Source organism: Haemorhous mexicanus, chromosome 2 (genome assembly GCF_027477595.1).
Source record: "Haemorhous mexicanus isolate bHaeMex1 chromosome 2, bHaeMex1.pri, whole genome shotgun sequence".
NCBI classification, from domain to species: Eukaryota; Metazoa; Chordata; class Aves; order Passeriformes; family Fringillidae; genus Haemorhous; species Haemorhous mexicanus.
In genome coordinates this window covers 118,509,414-118,536,875 of record NC_082342.1, presented here as the reverse complement: position 1 = coordinate 118,536,875, position 27,462 = coordinate 118,509,414, and the positions used below count along the sequence as shown (strand labels likewise).

The 27,462-nt window shown below is 41.4% G+C and overlaps 1 protein-coding gene across 1 annotated transcript in view; it reads right to left on the bottom strand.

Moving 5' to 3' along the window:
• The window catches only part of DSCAM (DS cell adhesion molecule), a 498,888-nt gene that overhangs the window by 218,390 nt on the left and 253,036 nt on the right, over nt 1-27,462 (bottom strand). Inside the window, exons 4-8 of the mRNA XM_059840105.1 lie at nt 17,937-18,083; nt 11,304-11,582; nt 8,188-8,463; nt 4,273-4,569; nt 3,181-3,456 (exon numbers count right to left, since the gene is read on the bottom strand). Coding sequence (XP_059696088.1) covers nt 3,181-3,456; nt 4,273-4,569; nt 8,188-8,463; nt 11,304-11,582; nt 17,937-18,083 — 1,275 coding nt within the window. The remainder of the gene's footprint in view (nt 1-3,180; nt 3,457-4,272; nt 4,570-8,187; nt 8,464-11,303; nt 11,583-17,936; nt 18,084-27,462) is intronic.

The window sequence follows — 27,462 nt, the reverse complement described above, 5'->3', positions numbered from 1 at the left end:
CTGAAGGAGAAAACAGAACTCTCAAGAGCAACTTCATTTCAATGGGAGCAGAGCTTTGAACATATAAATGCTACCTAAAGGCAGGTGAACTGGAAAAATTAAGCTGTAAGCTTCTGAAATGGAATATACAAAAAAAAGTGTGGATATTTTTGAGTTCAATTTGTACCTTATTGCCATTTTTCCTGGTGACCCAGGTGGCCTTTGAAAATGAACACATTGTTTCTAAGACATTCTGATACCACAGAGATGACAAACTCACAAGGAAATTAATTATTATGTCCTCAAAAGAGAACATGGAAGGGAAAAACCCACAAAGTAACAGCTCATTCAGTGTCATCTATTCTGAGTCACCCTTCAGGTGAATGGTTTGAGGTCACCCACAATGCTTGAAGTAGAACTGAGAGCAAAGCAAAGGACTTGTATTGAAGATGAACAATAATTCTCCCTCTGTTTCTCTGGAAAAAAATAATTCTGATGGTAGGAGAAGCTGAACTGTAAATAAGGATATTTGAGCATTGATTTTAACTCCCCTTACAGTGCCATATCTCAGAGTACTTTTAACTTCCAGTATGCAAGCTGGGCCATATTTTTTATTTTCTTGGTATCAAATAGAAGTGCTTAAAAACTCATCCCATTAGGTTTGGAATATGTAAAATGAAAAGGGAACACACACACATGCATTGATAATATCTTAAAGCACCAGGCCACTTTTGACTCCCCGCTAGTATGTTAGATAAAATCTGCTGTGGCACTGCTGACCTCAAGCTACAACAGCAGAACATTGAGAACTGTTCAGGTCTGACCTAAAAACCTCACCTGTGACATTCTGGGCTTTGTGGATGAAGCCAGGCTATTAACCTTATTTGCAAGTTACAATGTCTTTTCAAGGCTTGGAGCAACCTGGTCTAGTGGGAGGTAGAACCCCATCAAGGAAGTAAAATCATTGACAAAAAGTTACAGTTCAGTCCAAATTGCTGGAGCTGGCAATCTGCTTTCTGGGGGAGGAATTCTCAAGTTGGAAACTGTAACCTGATGGAAGAAAAAGAAGTATTTCACCTGAGATACCAGTTAGTGTTCTCAGTGACTGGTTTTGTTTTGATCTCAATGCCTGTGACTGCTGGATTTGTTTTGTCTGGCTGCATTCATTTTGACAGTCATTTGAAAAATGGTATCATTTTAAGAGGCAGCTTTTCCCCACTAGAATTTCCATGGTGGCCACTTAGTGCAGCAGCAACACAGTGACTGATTTCTCATTCAGTTCCTAAACTCTATCAACAGATCTGCTGTATCATTGTAATGTCATGCAAAGCCCAACACACATGAAAACAAAAGGTGATGTTGGCTTTTTGTGCCACAGCTTGTGACCAGGCCCTTGATGGTCTCAGGTGTGGGAGATGTCATGCCTTTCAGAGTTCAAATTGCTCATGGTTTAAAGCTAATCCCCTAAACTCTTGGAAAAAAAAATAGCAATTGCATCACTCCAGACTGCTAAGGGCAAAACTAACAGAGCAGAAGGAAGTTGAGATCAGATGTCTGTAACAAAGTCATTTAACCTTACTGTTCTCTGCATTTTATTTGAGAATGGATACAAGATTCAACCCCTCTTCCTTCTTCTCCTCTGCCTCCAAAAAATAAAAAACTAACCAAAAAAACAAAAAACAAAAAAAAAAAAAAAAAAAAAAAAAAAAAAAAAAAACCAAAAAACCAACAAAAAAACCCACAAAAAACCAACCCAGGAAAAGTTTCTAATAACTTCAGGAACTGTGAAATCATACTCCAATTCTTCCTACAGGCTCACATAAAGTGCAGTATTTAGTGGCCCCATTTCTCAAAACTAGGTGCCACTGCAATCAGGTTTTCTGTCTTTTGTGTCCTCATGAATAGGTCTGAACATTGCCAATGTCAGAACAGTCAGAACACAATGGTAAAAAATTCCTATTCTCAGTCTCTTTCTGAAGTCTTTCAGGGCCATCTGAACATCCTTGTTTTGGACTATTTTGAGTAGATTTGAAGCATCCTATTAGAATTTCAAGTCACATTTATTTACAGTGTTATCTTTCTAAGCATGAAGAGCACTCAGGTAATCACTTAATAAGAGGAAAGCAAGGTTAATGCTTTTAGTTCCTGTCTCTGCTTAGTGGCAAAAGTACAGACATTAAAATTCTCATCTCATGTTTTAAAAGCCAGAAAGTCACTGGCTAATGAAAATTGGAACTTTGTTGTCCAGTAGAGAATCAGTCACCAGTGAAATGTGTGTGACAAACCATTAATTTCCTGAGTTAGTTGTAGTGAAAAGCTCATAGCAAACTCAAGCTGCAAGGCCCCCACTCAGAGGCAACAACAACAACAAGGACCAGCTGAGCCAAGGAGGGTAAAAGTCAGGAGAGAACAAGACACAATGACTGATTAGCTCTGTGTCATCATTAAAAATAAACACAAATCTGGATTAACCTCCTCAAATGGCTCATTATCCACCTGCCAGGACAATCCTACGTGCGCGATTCCACCAACAACCCAGCAATTAGCCGGGCTCTGCTTTTTCCAGCTCTCAGAACCCAGGACATTCCTCTGCCCTGGAGGACTTGAGACCCTGGCAAGAGGCTCAGAGACCTTGGCACGGAGTCAAAAACACCTCTGCCTTCCATTTTAACCCATGGAAACCATTTCCAACTTTGTGTGAGGATTTACAAACCACAAGAGTTTGAGTAGAATGATAGTGAATTTGTCACAGGGTGAAAAAGTAGAATTTTGGGGATTTAGAATGGGGGTTCAAGAGGCAAGATGGAGGAATCTGGGCATGTCCTGTCTTTCTCCTTCTTCTTCTTGTCCTCCATCTTCTGCTGTGATGGTGACACTTCTGGATTGGTTTAGAGTAGAGACAGACTGTCTAACATCGGTGATAGGTATTGGTAAATTATTGTGAATAAAGTATATGTAGTTCTTAGTATAAAAAACTAACACTGCCCCAAGGGCGATCAGGGTGCCTCAACCCAGCCTGCTGGACAGACCTCGGCAGGTCCAAAAAAAAAGGTCTTAGATAAGAGAAAATCATGAAAATCTTGAAAACCAGAGCTGAGGAATCTCGACTTCTTCTTCGGTCACAGGGCTGGGAAAAAGAGACTCTTTAATACCTCGGGAGCCATTTCAGCAGCACGAAACCCGAGACCCAACTGTGCTCACCTTTCACTGTCACGTGCACGCTCTGGCTGGTGGACAGCTGGGGCTGGACCAGGACATTGCAGGTGTACTCGCCCTCATCCACCTCCTTCTGCACGTCCGAGAGCTTCAGCGTGCCGTTGTTCTCGAACGCCACTTGGCGATGGTTGAAGGGCAGCAGGTTGGAGTTCTTGTACCACTTGATGGAGTAGTAGGGGTACCCGATGACCCTGCAGTGGATGTAGGTGTCCCTCCCAGCGATGGCCGTGATGTTCTTCATGGGCCGGATGCTTGCTGGCCCTGCCAAGGCAAGGAAAGGAGCTCTTGAGGACATTTTAAAGGCGCATTTGCTCAAGGGAATGTGTGTAATTATTTCTGGATATACAGATGTTAATGGACGCGGCTCGCGCCGCGCTTCTTTGCATTTGACAGATTTTTACTTTTAAGAGCTACTTAAGCAGTTTCCCTAATCTTTGTATGCTCTACTTTTTCCTTACCCTGCAGCATCCATGCTAATTATGTGGGGGTATATATTTGTGTTATCCAAAACTTGCCTGATAAAATCTTTGCTGTGTTACAAATTAAAAGGCTGAGTGTGATTTAATTAATGTGAAATACTAACACTGATATGGAGCTAGACTCCTGTTACACATGAGAACACTGAAACAATTAGCTTTTTTATTTGCTATGTATATAAAGTATATATATACCCATGAGGATGGGTATTATTCCATGTAGAGCCAGAAATTCAAGGTAAAGTTCTGTATACATGAATAATTACAATGGATGTTAGACAGGTAAAGGAGGAAAGGAAAGGAAAATAAACATGCACAGCAGGACTTAAGCAAAGAGACTGTGAACTAATAAAGATGAGTATAGGAAGAGATAGACAAAAGGACACAAGCCAAAGGGTTCTTCCAACATTTAACCATACCATACACTTTCTAGATGGGGCTGGAGAGGCAGGGAGGGAAAAGAGAGCGGGGGCGAGAAAAGGAGAGGACAAAACCAGTAAGTCGGTTTTTGGCATTCCAAAATCTCATCACATGCAACAATCTTCTTCTCCACTACAATGAGTTATGTGTGTTTTTTTTGAGGAGCTGATTTGACAAGCACCTCTTACGTTTATTCGAGCCTGGTACAGGACGACTCCCGCAGAGTTGTTGGCAGTGCAGCGATAAACGCCCCCGTCCCGGACCTGGGTGTTGGAGATGTTCAGGTAACTGACCACGTTGCCTTCAGAGGTGATGATCTGGCTGATCCTGTGGCTGCCGTCCTTCACGATGGGATCCTCATCCAGTGTCCAGGTGATGGTGGGCAGGGGAGTCCCCTTCACGTTGCACATCAGGGACACTGGCTCTCCTGGGCTCACCACTTTCTCGCTGAAGGCAGAGATGATTTTGGGAGTTCCATCTGCAGAGGGAGAGAAAAGCAGGAAAACAGTGCTTACGTGGTGTAAAGCTTGTCCCCTCTACCCTGGAGTGTCAAAATTTTGGGGTGCCCTGTGGCAGGAAGGAATGAATCCGACTCCATGTTCTTAGAAGGCTAATTTGATATTTTATGATCTATATTATATTAAAGAATGCTATACTAAACTATACTAAAGAATACAGAAAGGATACAGACAGAAGGCTAAAAGATACTAATGAAAACTTGTGACTCTTTCCTCAGAGTCCGACACAGCTTGGCCCCAGCTGGCCATGAAGTCAAACCAATTCACAGCAGAAACCATTGTTTACCTGTTGGTAAACAATGTCCAAACACATTCCAAAGCAGCAAAACACAGGAGAAGCAAATGACATAATACTGTTTTCATTTTTCTTTGAGGCTTCTCAACTTGCCAGGAGAAAATCCTGAGCAAAGATATTTTTCCAGAAAATATGATGGTGCCATTTCACCCTTTTTTTTATAATTAAAATAAAAAAAAGACTGCATTTGTAATTCTTCTGCTGGGCCCTTGCAGAAGAGAGAACAAACACGTATTGAGAGGTTTATCCTTTGCCAATCAAAACCTCAATCAAGTGCTGACGTGGAATGATCAAGGAGATTCTTTACCTGTAGAACATCAACTTCTATCATATCATTAAAACAAGGCTTACAATGTAGAAAATGCAAAAAACCATGCAAAGAATTGTTCGCTGTTTCAAGTCCAAACAGCTGAGTTTCAGGAAAAGGAAATCAGATAATTATTGTTTTCATTCTCCTCTGAGGCTTCTCAGCTTCCCAGGAGAAAATCTTGGGCAAAGAGATTTTTCTAGAAAATATGATGGTGACACTGGAGTGTATCCCATGAGCCAAGATCTTTTTTAGAAGCAACACAAGCAATTGTTTTCCAGGATATAACCCTAATTATTGAGAGAGGAAATAAATTCTGCCAGTAGAGGACTTAAATGACGCTTTGCTTATGGCAAGTTTCTTTTACATCTTCTGAGAAACCTGGTAGTGGCTCTGCTGTAGAAAAAACACTTGAATAGGATCAGGCATCTCCATGAACTGCTGTGTTCCTCCAGAAAAACTTTTAAAACCATATGGATTTCATTATAAAAGACATACAGCAAAATCTCAACACATTTGGAGAGTTGCTTCTCCTGGTAGATTTTAGCTCCTTGGAAAGTTAAGGATGAGTCCTGTTGCCAAGAGCCAGGCACAACTTGCATAGCTTTATTTCACACAGCAGTTTAGTCCTGACATGCAATGCCCCATTTAGAAAAGTGTTAAATTAAGCTTTTCTGCTTTTCTGAATACAGATTGCCAGTAACAGCAATGATGCCAATTCCTTTCAGTGGTCATTTTGTGCTACAGATAAATATTTCTCTGAACGAGAGCATTCAAACACTTTGTCTTGTGAACTGTCTCCAAAAATACTCAGCCTGTACCAGGGAAATGAATAAAGAAAATGGGTGGGCACAGAAACTTTGTAAGGAGGGAGCAGGATTAAATACCCACCTCTCCAGAGAGTTCAGTGGGGTAACATTTAGGAGTGCTGACACCCTAGTATTAGTTAGGAAGTCCTTTCTGTGGTCATGCAGTGTGTGTTTTCCTTTGAAAATGTTACTTTAAAAACAGGACTGCAAAATTCCCTTGCTTGCCACATGGTAAAAAGATAAGTACTGGCATTCTCAGAATGTTGAAAGGCCTCAGCATCTCTGGAAGAGCATTTGATTTTATCTGATTTTATTTTTTTTTCCTCTGCTTCTCTCTCTTTCATTTCTGTCCCATTGGTTATGTGACAGAGTTTCTTATTTATTTATTTATTTTCATTCCTGACTCTCTCCCTTTCCTTTGTGGTGTACTGGATACTGTCACCCCTCAGAAAACAGAGCAGCAGCAACACAAAAAAAAAAACCCAAAGCTTTTTATCCTGAAAGGGAGCTGACACAGGACCAATAAATCTGTGAGCGTGCACACTATGTACCTCTACTACCCCTCCTCCTCTTTTCCCCCCTTTTTTTTAATTCAAGTGACAGGCTTTTTTTTGAGATGAAAGCAGACATTATTTTCCCAGCGAGACCTGAGTGTCTTTGAAATCTTCCCTGCTGCTGCTCTCTGATAACCTGCACTCTCCAGACACCATGATAGATTATCAATATGCTCTTTAGGCTTTCCTAGTCACGGGAGATGGTTGCCGAGGTAACTCTGTCCAGGCAGGTAATCTCTTCTTCTTCTACAGCAACTCTAAAAATAGTGTCCATGCCATGCCTGCACCACAGTCTCATTAGAGAGATGCCTCTGTGCAAATTGATGACTTTCCTTGCTTCATTATCGTGTAGAATGTTGTATCAGTTATTTAAGATGATCTCCAAGCCACCAGCCAATACACCCAACCAGAAAAGCAATGTTAGGATTTTTAACAGAGACCTGCTTGGGAAGGATTTTTTTTTTTTTTCAAATTGATTTTTACATTCTCTTATGAGTAGGACACAATAAACCCCATGAAAATTTCATGAGTACCCTGTTTTTTGTAAACTCCACTGGTGCCAAAATGATTTTTGCTTTTATATATTCTTCATATCTATTCATAACTCTGTAGACCATTATTGTGTAGTTACACAATTCCTAGCTAACTCCAGTACTTTTCCTACCCTGATAGACAGAAAGACAAAACACATTCCCAAAGGCTTCAATCCCATCTTGCTTTTTCCTGGGAGCCAAGGATAAGCCACCCTCCCAAGATACTTCCTCATAAACAAAGTACAGCTAGTAGCAAGAAAGGGGGCCTCCAGAAGAGGTGTAACCAGGGAAGGAGAATTACCTCATTCCTTGAGGCTCTAATTGAGAATTCCTGTCAATTATGCTGATTTGCTAAACTTAGAAAACTATATTCACCCTATGTGGATGGAGTTGGTATTTTTCCATATCTGCCCCTGGAGGCCTCCAATTAAAGACCAGGTCCTATTACCTTCCTATTTTTATTATAGATTATCTCCTATACCAATACTATGTCCAGTTCTGGGCCCCTCAGTTTAGAAAGGACGCTGAGATGCTTGAGCACGTCCAGAGAAGGCAACAAGGCTGGAGAGGGGCTGGGAACACAAACCCTGTGAGGAAACACTGAGGGAGCTGGGGGTGCTCAGCCTGGAGAAAAGGCGACTCAGGGGTGCCCTCATCACTGGGCACAGCTCCTGAAAGGTGCCTATGCTCAGCTGGGGCTGGGCTCTGTCTCCAGCAGCACTGACACAACCAGAGCACACAGCCTGGAGCTGCACCAAGGGAAATACAGGTTGGAGAGCAGGGAAAAGGTTTTTTCCAGCAAGGGTGAGAAAGTTCTGGAATGGCTGCCCAGGGAGGTGGTGGAGTCCCCATCCCTGGGTGTGTTTTACAAAGCCTGGATGTGGCACTGGGTGCCAGGGTTTAGTTGGGGTGTTGGGGCTGGGTTGGTCTCTTCCAACCCAGTGATTCTGTGAATATTTTCTCAAAAGCGCATTGCTTCATTTCTAGACCTTTAAAGCATCACAACTCTAAAATGACAGCACCAAAGCCAACTTGTGCACAATTTTGAAAACCAGACCTGCCAGGCAGGTGGAGACTGACCTTCCAGCACCACCTGGACGTAGTCTTGAGCTGACATCTTGTCCTTGCGCACAAAGCACTGGTAGGCGCCGCCGTCGCTCTTGGCCATGCCGTCCATGATCAGGTTCTCGCGGTTGACGCCGGTGATGCGCACGTTGTTGCCAGGGTTGATGATTTCCCCGTTGCGGTACCAGGACAGCTCCTGGTCCTCGGTCCCCGTCACGCTGCAGGACAAGGACACTTGGCTGCCGACGCTGCTTTTGACTTTGCGCGGGCTGATGGTGGCTTTTAGCGGTTCTGGAGGTTTGAGTTGAAATAAGGGAGTGAGAAAGGGAAATAGAGATTATTTATTATAAATGTGCATTTGTGTGCAAGTAACAAATCAACTCTCACAATAAAAATCACAGCCATACCCTTCTTAAAAGAAAAGACCAAAACAAATAATAGATAACTGTATTGCTCTAAAAAAACCATTTTTTGCTACCAACACCCATGACAAAAAAATAGATCTACAGGGATAATAAATTCAACACATAATCCCATGCACAGGTGAACAGTAGGACTAGACCTACAAGTAACACCACTAGTGCTGAGGCATTTAACATGGCACTGCACAGGTTTTGGGAGGGCAGGAGGTTTTTTCACCTCAGTTTAATTTGGCCCAAAAACATTATGTGCAATTATTTGTGAGGATATTTTTATGGCCTGACGTGCTCACAAACTTCTCCCTTTTCAGTTTGCTAGTCATGCTGCCTAGGTGGAAATGTTAGTTCACAGAGCATTATTTCAATTCCAGAAAAAAATTCTGTGGGTTTTTTCAAGTAGTAGCATAACACCTTTCCAGTGTGGTGCTCCTGAAGTAATAATTATCTTTGTAGAGTTTGTGAAACATTCAGAGTATTCACACATGAATACTCAACTGAGGGTAAGTATGAGTATTCAATATTACTGAGCACCATGAGTCATGGCAATGAGAGTTTGGCAGCTTTATTTATGAGAACATTTGCAATTTCTTTTCCAGCACCCAATTCATGTTTCTAAATTACATAGCCTCCATGTGATAAATTATAGAGCTACACTGGAAATTGCATCCATTTGCACTTCTGATCGCTCAATTGGCCAACTAACTCATCTCCACAGAGCCTGCTTTGTGCCGTTCCACAACTTTGAGGACTTTAATCATTGCTAGGATAAATTAAGGAAACAGAAAGTACAGCAAGGTAAGATAACAACTTGATACTGATGCCTAAACAGTTTTGCTTTTATGAATTTTTCAGATATTTGTAGCTCTGAAGAATATTATCATGGAGATATGTAGCTCCTAGTATTTTTCCCACGCTTTCTCTCAAATTTTAGAACAATAAGCTAACATTCTAACACATTCTTGAAATACTGTTTAGTCCTATTTTCAAGTCGAGGACCTACAAGAAGAACATTTTGTTTCACAACCAGAATCTGAGCAGACATAACAAGAAGTGAGGCAAAGAAGCCCTGGAACTACTCCAAAAATTACCTAACCAACTGCTCTTTAATTGGACAATACTTGTTAAGAATACTAATTTTTTAAACTTATAAAATTGTAGAGATCCAGTACTGGGTGTGCCCTTGACCATTGGGACACCTGGAAGCTTCCAATCAAGGTCTGCTTTTTATTTTACTATTTCAGCACTGCTGCAAGGGTTTTTCTCTTTAGATATCAGGCAACAACACCAACAATGAACTGTGACAGGACCTTTCACCCCCTGGCACAGCACAAGACTTATCTACCTCTCCAAATCTAAACTAGGCCCGAATGGTTTGTTTTGTGATGAATTATCTTGTCAGAAAATCCCCTTAGGCAGCAATCAACATCCTGCTTTGAATGCATGGGAAAGGACAAACCGAAATAAGTGACCAACAAACAACTACTTTTGCCATTCTAAAAGATCACTACAATTTTCATAAAATCAGAAATCTCTTTCTGAGTGTGTGGAGAGCTCTCCTTGATGGTGAGATGTTGGTACTGGATACTTCCCTAGGATTGAGAGAAATTAGGGGACTTCTGCACATCACTATCATTCACTGGAAAGTGACACTGGCTCCTAATCTAAACTGTTTCTTCAGATAACTAAACTAGCTATAGCTAGTTTAGCTATAACTAACTGTAACACATCTACATTTATTGTAGTACACTGTGGTTTTATCTACTAGTAGTTCTTTTTGTGTTATCCTATGTGGTAAGTGAATCTGTTTAAAGTCTTGTGTTTGTTTCCTTGTGTCTATTCTAAATAATTCATGTTCTAGCAGACCTGAGTGGTCATTATGAAGGACTTGTGAGTGAGAGTGTGTGGCATTGTGTGTTTTTACAATCGGTTATTCCTTTTGTAACTCAATAATGCTTTGGTCCTCGGTTCCCCCCATGTACTTCCCTCACAATGCTTTCTCCCTATTGGAGCTGTCCCCCCATCCCCTGCCTGTCATGGTAACCAACCCCTTATCTCGAGAATTCTCTGTGTCAGTCATTCCTTAATTTGATGTATGATTTGCCCCTGGGGTTTTTCCTCTCCTCTGTGCGATCCTCAGTGGCTTAGCTGTAACCCACGCTCCTCCCTGGGTCCTTGCTATTGATAAACTTTGTGTCTCCTCCTATCACACCCACTCCCTTTATCAGCGTCCTCCCCGGACCCCACCTTTGTCACCTGTCCCTGAACCCACCAGGGCAGAAGATTAAAAGATCCTTGGTACTCATACAGGCGTCCCTCCTCCTTCCTTTGCTTCGATACCTCGTAGTCGAGGTCCTGCCTGCGCCACCCACACCGCAGACGGTAACCACTACCAGGGTTCTGGAGGGGATCCCAGAGTGGCACTTCGTGTGGCCATCTTTGGCCAGGCCACGGGCACCTAGCCCGGCTCCCATACAGCCCCCGTGGCCGCGGGAGAGAGGCTACAAGAGTGGATTTTGGGGTGCTGGCTGTGGCTGGACATGTCCTCCCCCTCTCTACCACAGACGGTGGGTGCCCATGGAAGAGATAACCCAGGCAGGTGAAAGGCCCAAAGGGCTCATCTCTTCTGGCAGCTGCCCACTGCCAGAAACCTGCCACAGGCAGGGCCTGTCCCACTCTCTCCCCTCTCCCTGGTGGCACCAAGGCAGGACCTACGTTTGACGTGCAGGCGGCCGATGACCTCGGCGGTGCCGTAGTTGTTCCACACCTCGCAGACGTAGCTGCCCGAGTCCGAGGGCCGCGTGTTCTCGATGAGCAGCCCGGTCACCGTCTGCCGGAAGCGGCTGTCGGGCTCCCAGGGCACGTTGTCCTTCAGCCAGCGGTACTTTGGTGCCGGGTGCCCTGATGCTTTGCAAGGCAGCTCCACTCGCTGTCCTGCCATGGCTTTGCGGTGCTCAAACCCATCTAGGATAGATGGAGCTGAATTCGCTGGATCTGAAGCAGGAAACACAGAGAAACTCTCTTCAGAAAGAGACTTAAAATTATCTCGCTGAGCAATGTGCTGGTATTTTTTCTCTTGTGTCACTGATATATCTTACGAAAATCCTTTTGGTAGGATTTTTCTCCTGAGAAGCTGAGAGGCCTCAGAAATGAAATGTAAACAGTAACTATCTGATGGATGTGGAATGTGGTCTGCAAATGGTTTACCAACAGGTCCATCTTTGATTGGTTTCATGTGAATTGTTTCTACTTGATGACCAATCATGGTCCAGCTATGTGGAAGCTCTGGTCTGTCACGGGATTTTATTATTCATTCTTTTCTAAAATGATGTCTCCCTTCTCTTTCTTAAGTATAGTTTAAGCATATAATTTTCTTTTCATATAATATATATCACAAAATAATAAATCAGCCTTCTGAAACACGGAGTCAAGATTCTCATCTCTTCCCCCGTCCTGGGGACCCTCAAACACCACCACACTCCTGCATTTTCTGACTCGCCTGCCCAGTGTTTTGGGCACTTCAGTTTGCTTCTCTGACCCAGCCAACCCGTTTGAGTCATGGTGGCTGGGATCCAGCAGCACATGCTGCTGAAGCAACTCATCACTGCTTGGAAATCCTCTCACTGGATTTTTTCCAGGTGGCAAACGTTTTGCTGGTCATCCTTCATGTTCCCTGTGAGAGGCACAGAGAGCCAGAAATGTGTTGCCTTAGCAATTATTGCCACTTCTCGACTAGATTGGAGCCAACATATTGTCCCTTCTCTTGGTGGTCTGAAGGCTTTGAATTAAAGGAGCAATTTATTCCCTTGTCAGGAGACAAATGGGCAAAGGCACAGGGATTTCTATCTGCAGTCAAAATGACAGACAAGCCTTTTCTTCTTCTGTGGGAAAAGAACTTAATGCGACAAGACCAACTTACAGCTTAATAGTGCATCTTTCTGTGCTCAATTTGCTGACAACTGCAGCCCTCACTCGTGCAGCACCTGGCACAGATTTGTGGATCTCACAGATGTCTGGCAGGATTGCCTTCAGCAGAGGTGCATGTACCCATCAGAAATAGTGCTTGGTTTGTAATTTCGGGTTTGAAAATTTTGGAGACAGAGGTTGACACTATTTAAAATTTTTTTGTAGCCCATCCTGGAGGTATTGCAACAAAAATACTGAAAAAATATTCATCAAAGTAGTTTCTCATCACACAAGCATGCTTTGCTAAGAGTTCTGTCTCACAAAGAAACTCTACATGCTGACCAGCTCCTACCTGACACACTGACCCCTTTTTGGGTATATCAAATCACAGCTGACTGGAGGTAGGTGTGATTGCCACAATTCTGGCATTTTCAAGAATCATTTTAACTTAAAAAACTCGTGTGCTGCTCACAGGGCAGCTGCAGCAGGTTCCTGTACGAAACTCGAGGGATTAAAGGAGCAGTTCATGCTGAATTCAAGCTATTCCAGAAGTAATCAGTACCTGAGCTAGCTGGTTTAAAATGAGCTTAAATATATCTTTATGAATTGCAGCCCACAACTGGGAGGGCACCAAGGAGAGCAAACATCTTAGGGCTATTCAAGTTAAACTATCAATCCAGAAACCAAAACCATGATATTAAAAAAATGGACTAAATATCTTTGGGTTTTTTTATTGTGTGACCATATCTCAATAAAACCCCCAAAATGCCAAGTCCAGTGCAAGGTGACAGCAGGGGTTTTTCTGCTTTCTAGGTGCCAGGAAAACCCTGAGCCATGGAGGGCAAAGGCACATTCAGCTTGCTGAGTGTCTCATTAGGAAGGCGTCGGCGGTGGTTAAATGAGTGGTTTTGGATGAATCAGTGGCCTCGAGGTCCACATTTGGCACCAAGATGGGACAAATTTTGGAGCTTGCCATGCTGTTTATGTCTGGCTCAGTGAAAGCACAATCTGCCAGGATGCTGTTGGGAAGGCCAATGTCAATTTGACTAATTGATCAGCCAGCTCCTCTCTCGCCCTTTGGGTCATCAGGCATCCCTGTCACCAGGCTCAGATTCTTTTGTGGGGAATTAACTGAGAGTAAAACCACAAGCAGGCAAGAAATTACAGCTTCTGGCTCTTAGGAAGGCTACATCTACAGGAAATCAATTTCTTCAGTTGGAAGTAATAATTAAATATTTAAATAATAAAACAGCATAACTGTTTTTTAGAGGTATTGTCTGTGCATTCCTACTCAAGCAGCACAGCAGATCCTGGATTCTGTATTCCAGGGTCATTTCCCTTTGTTCCTTCTCAACTTGAGCCTTGTCAGCAGCAGCACAGCCTGGAGTCCCAGCTGCAGGACAGCTAAACTGAGATTTGCCTACATAATGAAGAAAATTTCACCCTGCTGTTAGAGAGGAGGTTTTACAAATGTATTCAGGGATACACAAGATATGATTCCAGTCGCCTGTTTTCTTCCACTCAGTGGAAGAAAAAATATATTATATTATTATATAATATATATTAATATAATATATTTATTATTATATATTGTATATTTAAATGGTCAATAAAAAAATTTCTTTAGGTTGTCCCTGGAACAGACTCCTATTTAAAACTTTTACAGTTCATATATTTTAGTTAAGGGGAAAAAAAACCCCAAAAAGCAAAAACCAAACAAAGCACAAAAGAAATCCAAGGGTTCATTTGCAATCATCTGCAATTAGCAAAAAAAGTACCATAAACCAGTTCCAATATGTGTTTAGCCTCTATTGAATTATTATTTTACTATGCTTTGACAGTAAGCTGCAAATGACTTCCAGCAAGGACACTGGTGAAAAACTGAGGCAAAAATGCTGTTTTAAAATATTCTACTTTGGACCTTCTTTGAAGGACAGAGGAGGAAAATTGTTGTGCTTTAAAAATTACAAGGATTTTTCAGAATGTGGAGGTTAAAAATGAGTAATGATTTTGGGAGATGGGATTCATGGCAGGACAAAATTTTTTTTGAAAAGGACACTTTAATGAGTCTTAGATGTATATTCTGTTGCATGTTAGTGGCTTTGGGTTAATTTTATTTAGAAAGGCCATGTAATTTCAAGGAGATGTTTTTACTCAAAATGAAATTTGGAACTTCTTTTTTTTTATATTATTATAGGCATATTAATTATTCACCATTTTTGTTCTTTTTTTTTATTTTATTTGCTATTATTTGCAAGTTAACAGTCTCACTGTTTCAAACCAAGAATGAAAGTTAACTTGTGTTAAATGTGGCCAGGAAACATGAGAAACATCCACCACAAGCTATTTCATCCCAAAAAAGTGAGGAACAAATATGGATGGAAAAGGCAGGCAAAAAGGTAAGTCTCATGCAGGGAAACTTTTCAGAACTATGTTCATGGATTCTCAGATCCCAGTTCTTAAAGGAATAACTCTTTAAAAATACAAATTCCAGTAAAGAAAAAGGAAAACCTGTTAGAGAAATATTAAGAGACAAACTCTGCCCCTGATGGCTGCACTTGCTCAGTAGATTAACAGGGCTGGAAATCAGAGCCCACTCTAGCCCTGATCAAGAATAATTAACCCTGTTGAATTAAAAAAGCCAGTTATTGCACACAGGTAAATTTTGCTATTTCAATTTGGTCTGTGGAGAAGAATAGAAGAGGCAGCTCTAGACAGAGAACACCCTTTAAGGTGTTTGTTTGTCCTAAATTTCAAACAAGGCAGAGCTTTCATTTCCCCCCTTTTGTTCAGTGAGATAACCAGAATTTTTCCTGTGGTAACCAAGATACAAGCCTGATTTTATTTATGTTCCCACTGGCTCAGCCTTAACATGATTTCACACGGAAGCAGACCATATTATGGAGCCAGCTGAAAGGGTGGAATCCTGCCTGTTCTCAGAAGACCACAGCAGGCAGATTATTGTGCAGGAGAACTTCTTCATCTGGTTGGGGAAAGCAGAGGCAAGAGTTCTACCCACAGGGGACACCTGTCAAAGACTGGTAAGTGATTCTAACCTGAACAATCCCTTTTTTTTTTTTTAATTTTTATCATTCCTATATTTATGTACTGGCCTATGTGTTCAGAGGGCTCCAAGATACCTCAACAATGTCCATTTTGGAGGAGGGCAAGAAGCAGGTAAATAATGGAAAACCTTGTGCTCACCTCTGTCTCCTTTAGGGCTCTCAGGCAGAGGGGTGGAGAGCTGAGAACTGACCATGGAGTTTTATTCTGACAGAAGAGGAGAGGAAAGGGTCAAAAGGGGAATGACCCCACTGTCAGACTGGGAAAGCCACCAAATCCTGACTGGCCTTAAAGGAAACTTAGCAACAGGGAAAAGGAGAAAAAGCAATGTGGGGCTTTTAGTGGGATGGTATATTCAGGGTAAAGATATGGGAGAAAGAGAAAGTCTGGGCTACAGCCTCAGTGAGCTCTGTGGATGTAGGAAAAGCACTCTGGGTTTGCTGACCTGCAAACAAAGGGAGCAGTTATGGACAAGCAGCAAATGAGGGATAGGAAGGGGAGCTGGAGAAGTGCCTACCCTACACAGAAAGGTTTGAGAGCAAGTCCCAGACCCAGGCTTGGGATCAGCTCCTCCTTCACCTCACCCACAACTGGCACTGCCTCTCACTGAGGAAAAAATGGGGAAAAATCTGTGTTGGAGCAGCAATGTATTGAGAGCCCTGAGTGTGTGGTGACTGTGAGGAACCCAAGTGTCCACCACACACACTGAAAGCAGGAGTTCATTTAAATCCACAAGGAAAAGTAAAAATAGCCCATCCACCTTCTCACTTTCCCACCTGCTGCACAAATTGCCCTGGGACTCAGGCCAGAGCTGCTTCCCAGTGCTCTGGTCTGCCTGCAGCACCCCTGGGTGCACTGGCACAGTTCTGGTCACCTTCTCCTGGCTGGAAATCCCTCCTGGAAGCAGGGGATTGTGCTGCTTTCCCCAGGTGTGCTGGTTTTGGTTCGTCAGTTTAAGATTTTTTGGTTAATTACTAGTGTATTTATTAGAATGTATTTATTTCTTTTAGTGATGTACGGTTAGGAGAAAGGTGAAGTAGGTTTAAAATGATAAAAGAGTATAAAGAAAAATTTATTAAGAGTAATTAAAAGGAAGAGTAAAAAGGATTAGAATAAAACTTTTAGGACACTTCTTTTCTCTTTATAATTCTTTCTTAATGATATCGTAAAGAAAAAAATTTAAGATTTTAGTTTACTACTTTTAGAATAGTCTTTTTTTAGTTTACTTAGGGAGAGAAGTTTTTTTTTGTTAATGTTATAGAGACTTTTTAAAAAGTAAATATTTTTTGTGGTTTTAAATTTTTATGCATAGCAGTCACCTGGGGAAATTTTCAATTGTGAAATCTCCCTTACTTTTTATAAGCTTTTCCTATAGTTGTATTTATGGGTTATGTTAACCTATAGGTTATTGTTTTAAAGATGAGTTTTTTAAAGGTAGTTTTCATTATTTATCTCTGAAATAATTTTGTGGGGGAGATAAAAAATCTTTTTTACTTTTTTCTCTTCCTTTGTTTAAACCTATAGGATCATAGATACTTTAATATTTGCTTACATTAGTACAGGTAGGAATGAGATGAATGAAAAGGAAGGCTGAAATGCTCCTCAGGTAACCTGAGAATCCTGAGGTGGAAATATTTACAGCTGAGTGCCATGTCCTGAACTCCTGCTGAGGTCAACAGAGAGGAACAGGCAGCATGGGGTAGTTCAGATCAGCCCAAAGCAGGGCAGGTACATCACCCCCAGAAGTGTTCCTCTTCTGTAGCTAAACAGTGAGGTTAAGGTGATTAAGTTCCCCTGCACAAGTCCAGTTTAGGAGGGATTGTTACTTTGCTTTTTTTTAAGTTTTTTAAAAATTTATGATGTTTACATTCTTATATTGAACTTTCTCACACACTTTATATAAATAACTTATTGTTTTACATTCTTTTATAGAAAAAGAAAAATTTGATAGACTGTTGGTTTGTCCAGTGTCATTGGAGAGGTGGCACTGTCACCCTCCAATTCACTGTCACTTTTAGAAATCTATAAATGTTAGAGTCAGAAATTAAAAATTCTCTTTTTTACCTTAAAAAACTGCGTGTCCTATAGCAACAAGGGATAAATCCCATCCACAGTCCCTGTATAAATACTCTAAACCTGCTAAAAATCACTGTGCTGAATGCAGGTGCACCCTAGGGGCCTTCAGGATACAGCCACTAAGATGTGAAAAACATATTTAAAAAAAAATTCAGGGTTTTTAAATGGCCCATCTCATTTGACAGCAGCTCCCCACTTCCATTTGACAGAAAGCACACTAGAACATGCCTTGCCAGCTGAGCACACTAGAGAGAGACACAGGCAGCATTTCATTTCATGTAGCAAGATGCAGAAAAGGAGCACCTGATACAAAAAGTCTGGCGCTGTTGCTCTGCCGCGTTTCTCCGGTGTATCTGTGCCTTGTGATGCAGCGGTAGTTGTACAGTCCATCTTCGTTTTGTACATCTAAAATATACAAGGCTCCCGTGGATGTGATGAGAAATCTAGGTCCTGAAAGACACAAGAATTTGCAGGGTTTAAAATATCTGCAGGTTGTTACTCTCACACTGAAGGATGGAGGACACAGGGACTGAAGATTTTTTTTTGTTGCCAGGTTTGAAGCTGCCAATTCCAAGCTCGCCAAGTGCTCACTGTAAATGCATAAAAGGTATAATAAATTCATCTATATTTCATTTGCACTTCGTGTGCAGAAACAGAGGGATCTTTAAGGAAAATGTGGGGGAAAGAAATGTGCCATGGTCTGTATGACTATTAACAAATGTGCAAGGAGCATCTGAAGTAAAATAAGGAGTAAAGAACCAATGCATTAACCCAGTGTAGTTCAATGTTGTAGGGTGATCTGATGCAGTTCAGCAGCAGAGCTGTAGGGGTTAGAGAGGCAGGGAAGCTGCTCCCACCTGCAATGCCTGCAAGTTAAACAGCTCCAGTGTGAGCAGCAGTCCGACTCTGCCCTGCCCAGCAAAGCCACAATCTCTAAACCAAACAAGTCTGACATGTTCAAGGTCAGAGTTTCTACCACTGTTCTCTCAAAATCAAAGTATTACAGGTTAGATTTTCTTCAAATAGGATTTTTTAAAGTTATTAGCCATAGACTATGTGGAAAATACCATGGTTTATGTGGTCACATGAGCAGTTTTGATCATTTGGCACCCACAGAACTGTCTCTGTTCTGTTTCATGCCCACTTTAAAAGCAAGGACACAAACCCCCCTAAAATCAGCATGGTACATGTTGGCTCTAATGCCCTTTCCATCATGCAATACATTGAAATATCTTGTTTAAAATGCATTGAAAACTTAAGCCTCGCCTGCTTAATATGTCCACTTTAAAAATACTGTAGTCTATGCTGTGTGTGCTTTTCCAAAACTTTTACACTGAGGTAAATGTGAATGTCTTTTCTTTTTCATGTCTGTTAAATTTCTCCGTAGCTCTTACAACATATGTACATGTACCTAGGTATTATAAAATATATCAGGCTCCAGAATTAGGGGAGAAATACACAAGGGTGAAACCCACAATGAACTAATATCCAGTAATATGCAGTAAGAAAGAATTCCTTTTCTTCAGAGCTCTGCTTGAACAATGACTTTTTAATAGTTAAGTGTAGTCAGGATGCTTGCTCACAGATGCATCAGTGGGAAAGCAATCCAGCTGAGAGAAGACAGAAAGGAAATGGTTTCATTACAGAGGGTGATATCCTTTAAACCATAATATAAAAGAAATTGAAAAAAAAAAAAAAAACCAAACATTTAATGTCACTGGTCTGACCCTCAAAGCAGAGAACATTAACTAAAACACCACCAGCCCATCTCTCCCATCCTTGCAAGTGTCCAGAATTATTAAATGACAACAGCAGGGTTAAATAAGTTGTGGGGTTGGTTAGTGCAGAGAAAAGGAGGCTCAGGGGTGATGTTATTTCTCTCTAAATCTCCCTGACAGGAGGGGGAAGCCAGATGGAGTCAGGCTCTGCTCCCAGGGAACAGGGACAGGAGAGGAAATAACTTTAAGCTGGGCCAGGGCAGGCTCAGCTTGGCCAGCAGCAGGAATTTGCCCATGGAAAGGGTGCTCAGGCCTTGGCAGGGGCTGCCCAGGGAGCTCTGCAGTGCCCATCCCTGCAGGTGTCCCCTGGAGGTGGCACTGAGTGCTCTGGGCTGGGGACAAGGTGGCCACGGGGCACAGCTGGCACTCCACAGGCTGGGAGGGCTTTTCCAGCCTCAGGGATCCTGGGGTTCTGTGAATATAAATAACCATAACTGAGGCATAAAAGGTGTTGTTGAGCTCTTTGCTGATGAAGAACTGAGCAAGGGAAAATGCAAAGGGGGAGGGAGAACTGGATGGGAAGTGCTCTCTCCTCTGCCATGAGCAACAATGTACTCCAGCCCAGGTGGATTTACGGATTTACAGACTAGGTAAATCTGGTTCTTTCTTACACAGGAGCCATACTGACTTCATATGCCTCTGAAAACTTAAATTTATTGCATAGAGAAGACTTGGGAACAAAGATATTGTGGAGTGCAGTAGTAAAACCACCTGAATGGGTAATATTTCAGTTTCACAGCCAGATGTCTGAAATGTGGCATTGAAAAGCTTACATAAAAAAAAGCAAAGCTATCTTACATCTTACATTTTAATATTTCAGTTGTAAAGCTTGGATGAAATGATACAGACACGTAGCAGCAATAAGTTAAACCAATAAGATATGCTGTAACTGCTTGCTCTAATGTTCTGCCCTGTGCTGAGGGTTTTTTCCTTTTCCTTTCACATTCCTAATTACTCAGAACACTGTCTGAGTGTATACATTACTCAAAACCATTTTGGCCACTCTAAGTTCTTATCAAATAGTGCTACTCAACATCTGTACCCTTCAACAAGGTTTGCCTTTACCCCTGAATTGAGGTTAGAAGGATATTTAGAATTTTGATTTGAAAACCACGAGATGTCAGACTTTGGTTCACAAGCAGTTTCTGCACTCCTGAAATATTCATAAAGCAAATCCACCTTTTCCAGGGAATGTGTTATAAGAACTACAGGTAATTGAGGCACAGTTGTCTCCCTTATGCTCCGTGGGCAGCACAAAATGACAGCTCCAGGAGATGGGAATCACATTGAAAGGCTTGGCTTGGGGATGCTGCAAAGACAGCCCTGCCTTGCTTTTGTTTCCAGCTGTGTGAGCATCCACCAGCTCTGCATCCAGGCAGCACAGGGGTCCAGCCCTGTGCCCTCAGCCATGCCCCAGCCCTGCCTGCTCCTTGCACACACATCCTCTGCAGCCCAGGCAAGGCTTACATCAGGGTTTCCCAGCTGGGATGTGACTCTGGTACCAAACTCAGCCAGGGTGGATGGCAGTGGAGAGGCTGCAACCACACCCCAGGCCCAGGAACAGATAAAAAGGTGTTTATGGGGGGGTTGGGATTGTTTTGGTTCCTCCAGTAAATCTGTACCTGCTGTGCATTTGTGTCAAATGAGTGGAGCCTAAACAGCAGAGAGGCAGAAATGAGCCCCTCATGCATGTGAAGGCTTCCTGCAGCTTTCTCTTTCTGGGCCCCATCTTCAGCTTTCCTGAATACATATAATTCCACTTCTCTTCTTAATCCCATTTCTCCATTATCCCATTTCACACCTTTGGACACTACTAGTAGGCACAAGTTAAATATCACAAGTTAAAGATCACAGGTTAAAGTTTAAAAATAAATCCCTTCCTCTGTGCTCTTCCACAGCTGTCACTATTTTCAGATGCTCTGCACAGTTTTGAGAGATGGCCTACACAGGGCATTGTTGGTAATCAAATTTGTCTCTCCTCTCAGGATAAGCATGAAAAAAGCTGCCATGTAAATTAAGTGAGAAGATCAAATTCAGAGCTTCCCTTTAAACTCTAGTGCACAATTCTGGAATCACAGCTGGGGTGTGGATTGTGGATGAGGATGAGGATGTGGAGTGGCTGAGTGATGAATTTAAAGGATTTGTGGGCTATCCCCAGATCTCAGAGCACTGACTGATACTTGCAGGTGAAGCCTTTCCTGCTCAGCCCTGGCAGTGAGTTTCCTCAGATGCAGTTACACTTTTGGCTCTGTGAGAGCAGACACACTTATTAAAAGCCTGACACTTAATAAAAGAGGAATGTAAAAGCTTTGCAGAGCCAAGAAATTGCTCAGTGTTATCTAGCTGTATTTTCTGGAGAAGTTATGAACACACTCAAGCTATCTAACACTGCTTAGATCATCTTCCTGTTGGAAATTACTCAGGCAATTGTACAATAAAACCTTCACTTAAAGCATTATCTAGAGATTTTTCCCTCACCCTCTTCAAAGATAGCTAAAAGTAAATAGTTATTGCCACACATCAGATGTTATCCCACATTTCCCACCAACAGACATTGTGTATAATTGCAGGGCTAAAGATTTTCCCTTTCCTCTTTTCTTCTTAACATATTTTGCATATTTATGTAATGCTTTTAATAACCAACCCCTCCTTCTCCTGCAGAAATGTGAGACAGAAAGAGATGGCAGAGAAATAAAAGGGGAAATGCATGTAATTTCTGTCATCTTCTAAACTGAGAGCATTTTCATTAAACCCGACAGGCTGTCAGCTGTGACAAAGCTGAAGTGTTGAGTGCTCTGCCTTCTGTACTTCAAAAAGTGTTTAGAAAAGCACCAGGATGGGACAGACAAGCTCCCACTGCCCTGTTGATCCAGGGCAGGGCTTTCTTCTCCAGGCAAATTTAATTTCATCACCCCTGCTTTGCTCTAATGAGGTCTAATTTTTTTGACTCACCTGCTTAATATGCCAAATAAAGGTTTTTCTAAAGGGGAAAAATCCTTTCAAATCAACTGAAGCTTTTTGTTTGTTTGGCTGTTAGCAGGCTTCAAGGGAGGAAGAAGATAGAAAAGCCTCCTTCACAACAATTAAAAAAAACCACTGTCAAAATATAGCTCATAATTCCCATTTATTATTCCTCCTCAGCAGTGTTTGTATTAATTCCTTGAATACTTGATTATAATAATTTCAGCATCTGATTTACAGAGATGTTGAAATCTCTTTTGGCTTTCAATGCTTGATGCCTTTGAAAACTCAGTGCAATATCTGGAATATGTGTCTCATTCAAAGACTTCAAAGGCTTCCAGAAACCCTCACTATCTCTTGCTTTGGTAGTGTGGGCAATCATAGTAATATATTACCATTTAAAATAATATTTAAACATGTTTAAAAATAGAATTTAAACCCAAGGCCAGGCTGGATGGGGCTCTGAGCAACCTGGCCTAGTGGAAGGTGTCCCTGCCATGGCAGGGGGTTTGAATTACATGTCCTTTAAGGTCCCTTCCAGTCCAAAGCATTCTATGATTTTATGAAAATTTAATTATTAAATTATTTAATTTAAATTCTCTGAGACACGTGGATTCATACAGTTCATACAAGTCAGTGGAAAGCCAGGGAATGGAACCCATAACTCTTTCCCCAGCATCCAACACAATACATAACTCTGCCTCATGGTGAGACAGAAAATATATAGATCCAAGAACTAGAAAGACCATTAGAGTCATTTATTTTCAACTTCCATCCTTTTGCCATTAACCCCTGCCCAAGTCCATATCTGGAAGTTACACTCTAGCTTTTTTAAAAAGAGATTAGTCATGATTAAAGATTTCTTGTAAGTGCAGAGCATGTGATAGCCCTGGGTAAATTCTTCCAATTATTCTTCCTTTTGAAAATGAGTGTATTGTTTGGGTCCACCTGCCTTTGCCCCTGCTATTGGATCTTACTGTGCCTTCATTAAAGATTTCCTCCACAGCCAGAAATCTTCTGCCCATTTAAGTCTTTACAGAAGATGAGGAAATTACCTCTTATACCATCTTTCTCCTTAATTAGTTACACAGATTGAACTTCCTAAATCATTTACTCTGAATTATTCATATCTTGAAATACTCCTGTAGTTTTTCACTCAACACCTTAACAACTTTTTGAAGTTCCTTTTCAAGCTTGGATCATGCAGATAAATTCAGTTCTGAAATTTCTGGTTCTGTTCATAGTGAATGCAAAATGTCTCCATTTTCCTCTGTTCAATTGAATCCATCATGGAAAACTGTGAACTCCTTTTCAGAGTCATGGATTTAGGGATTCCCTTCCTTCTGTAGATGTGACCTCTCACCTGACTGTCCTAAAACTGGAATTATTGGTATGAAAACCTCAGTGTTCAAATCAAAGCTCTTTAACACAAGCTGTGCCATCTTTTACCATTACACCAATATTATAACAGCTGGCATATTTTGCCAAAAGCTTTTCTTAAAAAAATTTAATTTCCTAATGAAAACTCTAAATCCATGTCTTCATCTGAGATATTAGCAAACCACTTGGTTTGGAGATAAAGAGAGGGACCCCAAAGAGATGGATCTCACTGTCCTAAAGAACACAAAGAAGTGGTGGAGGAAACTGGGTCATACTTAGGCTTGACCAAGGGCCCCAAAACCCACAAAATCTTTGAAACATACCCCTGATTTTATTGTCTGCTGACCAGTGCCCTAAATAACCTACTGACTTCCTTAAAGTTGGGCAGTGTTAGCAAATCATGTGTTCATTTCTCTAAGTGAGAAGAGGCCACATTAACAATTATGAAATTGCTCTTATGTAAGGTTTTAATGTCTTCCATTAGACTGCATAATATTAGAGACTAAAATAAAATTCTGTTTAGGTTGCCTATGTGAGATTGTTCTCATGTATAATTCATAAGAAAATGTGAACACTTTCCTGTTGAATTAGCGCATCCTATTCTTGTATGAAAATGAGAATATTTTAAAATCACAATGTTAATTATTCTCTTATCGTGCCCTTTTCCCCTAGCACGCTAGTAGTCTTTAACAGGGGCAATGTTACCCCCAAGATGATTTAAAAAACCATATTTGATTTTTCCTTTGTTGGAAGCACATCTAACGGCGTTGTGTTATTGCAGCCTAAATTGGGTTGATCGAAATTAAGAGAACAGATGGCTGTTCTCATCCTGTGCCAAATGGTAATACAGAACAAATCAGCTCTTGCCAGCGGTACTTGTCACCTCCCCTGGATAGAATTGCCTCTGCTAAGCAAGTTTCCAGTGTGACCTGTGCATGGAAGGGGAGAGAGCTCCCCACAGAGCCAAAGGGGACAGAAATCTATAACTCGGATTTATGGCATTGCTACAACATCCTCAAACAAACCAGGCTGCTGCTCAGGGCATGGGAAGTGTGCTAGAACCTGCTTAAACTCTGCCCTGCAGTCATATTCCTGGGAAGGCTTTTGATACCCAGCCCAAAGATGACATGAGGAAAGGAGATGTGGAGGGAAGGGTCAGGATTTCAGTTCTCCAAGTATCACCCACTCAAGGTACTCAGCCTTCATGATACCTTGAGAGGCCATCATGAGTCATTTCCTGGCAGAAAAAATTAGTGGCAAAGTTTCTGAAGTGCCACCATATATGATGTTGCTCATGAAGAATTAAGGTGTTTGATATTCCCATTTTTTCCTGACACAAAGAAAGAAAAAGCCATAAAATCCATAGGAAGTGTTGTCCAAGGTGAGGGAGGCTGCTGTGATATTTATTCTATAATTCCAGGCTCCTCAAAGCTCACAGAAATGTGTCTTATCATAAAGTCAAGCTTGCAGCTCTGAAGTTTTCTTCAGTTCCAAAGCAGTTGGTTTTCCCTTTCCCTTCTGTTTTGTTGTTTGTTATGGGCTTTTTCCACCCCCCAAAATTAAATTTGAGAATTTATAAAACAAGCCAGCAGCCTTACATGAGATGTTTTCTATTTTATTTAGACACATAATCTGTTTAGACTTCAATAAAGAATATCTGAGATTATCTCTGTGCATGGAGCTGAGGACATTCATAAACATTTCCAGTCCTATGACCTGGTGTGGTTCCAGCTCTGACAGAGATGGATTCATAGCTTGGCAAAATGTGTGCAGAACTGACAGCTCAAAACTAAGACATTATTTCTAATATCATCCTTCTTTACCCTCCCTCACCTCCTGTTCCTCAGTTAGGGATAGAAGCACCTGCTTTGGTGGCAGGTCAGATTTATTTTTTGTAAATAAATCTGTTCCTTATAAGTCCCTCTGCCTCTCAGTCAGTGGAATTCAGAGCTGCTCAAAGTGTGGGAGGCCCAGCACAGCCACCATCTCCATGGCTCTAAAATGCCACCAAAGTCATGGAGTATTTTCCACTTGATTCTTCAAAGATTAGAGAGGAAAAGAGTAAAAACAAACAAACAAAAATTGCTTTTATTTTGGAGCCTCTTTCTCTAAGGATTATCATGGACCAGCATTGTCCTTCTGCATATTTTCAAATAAAATAGATCTAGATAAATTTAGATGCTGTGGTGTTTGCTCCATTCCAAAATGTCTCTCTGTTTCATTAATGGGGATATTGCCACAGCTCTCCAGTAGTTCTCCAGATTTTCCTTGATGTTTTACATGAATTATTAGTACCTGAGACAACAAACTTCCTGTTTCTTCCTTATAGAACCATAGGGTGGATACAAGTGGAAAGAAAGAGAGAAATAAAAAAAAAAGAGAGAAAGAAAGAAAGAGAGAAAGAAAGAAAGAAAAAAAGAAAAAAAAGGAAAAAGTGAAAAAAAGGGAGAGGAGAGGAGAGGAGAGGAGAGGAGAGGAGAGGAGAGGAGAGGAGAGGAGAGGAGAGGAGAGGAGAGGAGAGGAGAGGAGAGGAGAGGAGAGGAGAGGAGAGGAGAGGAGAGGAGAGGAGAGGAGAGGAGAGGAGAGGAGAGGAGAGGAGAGGAGAGGAGAGGAGAGGAGAGGAAGAGTGGAACAAGGGACTGAACAAAATGAAGTTGCAGTTTTGGATTTGTAAACTGAGCTGAGATTATCTGCTGAGTCAATTGCAGCTTTAAACAGGGACAAGAGTTGTGGTTCCCTGTTGGTTTCTCATTGAACCCAGTGTTCCAAAATCAGGTAGGTCCTGAATGCTGGAGGCAGCTGCATTCCTGGTTTGCTGGCTCTAAACCCAACAGTACCCTGAGTTTATTTGTACTTCTGTAATCTCAGTATAAGGAAAGAAATTATGCTCTTACATGTGCAATGCTATGATTTTCTGAATGAGTTTGGCCCTTTTAAAAAAGATACTGTAAATTACCCAAATCAAAACACATTTTGTTGCCCTGTGTGTGTTTCTGAGCCTGCAAAAATATATTTCATGCCAACTGTCCACACCAATTCTACTTATGTTACCTAAGCAATCTTCAAGTTTTATAAAGGAGGAATAAACCTGTTTGTTTGTTTTGATTTTGTGTTGTTTTTTGGGGTTTGGTTATTTTTCAAATAAGGCGTAAATAGATGCATGAACTAAAAGCACAGGACTGTGCTTTTGTGTACATAGACTGGGTTTTTTTTGATGGCTACTCTTTTATGATTTAATAGTATAGACCTGACTGATCACACAATGTTTTTATTTAATTGTTTCCCCTCTTAATCTTTGATGAATTTATTAGGCATGAGCAGCTACAGCTGTTGTTAACTGTCATCCTCCAGGATATTGAATAAAACTGCCATAATCTTTAATGCCTGAGCTTTAGATTATTTGAGTGCTTGCATACATTGCTGTAGAAGCTTCTTTCCTCATTTCAGCTGGCAAGCAAGCAGATAATTTTAAATCACCAGCTAGTTTTAGGGGCTCTGATTAAAGAGGATTCAACTTTGCCCATGATATATGGAGCTGTCTGGAGGATTTAAATCTTTTTCCTCAGGCTTTTACTGGTGCATCTCACATAAATAAATAGCCTGGAGCTGACCAGTGGCTTAGCACAAATAAACTTTTCCTCTGCTCTTTATATCATCAAGCACCATAGCCCATCTCCCCTCCTATCTGCATGTAAATTTAAACACAAACT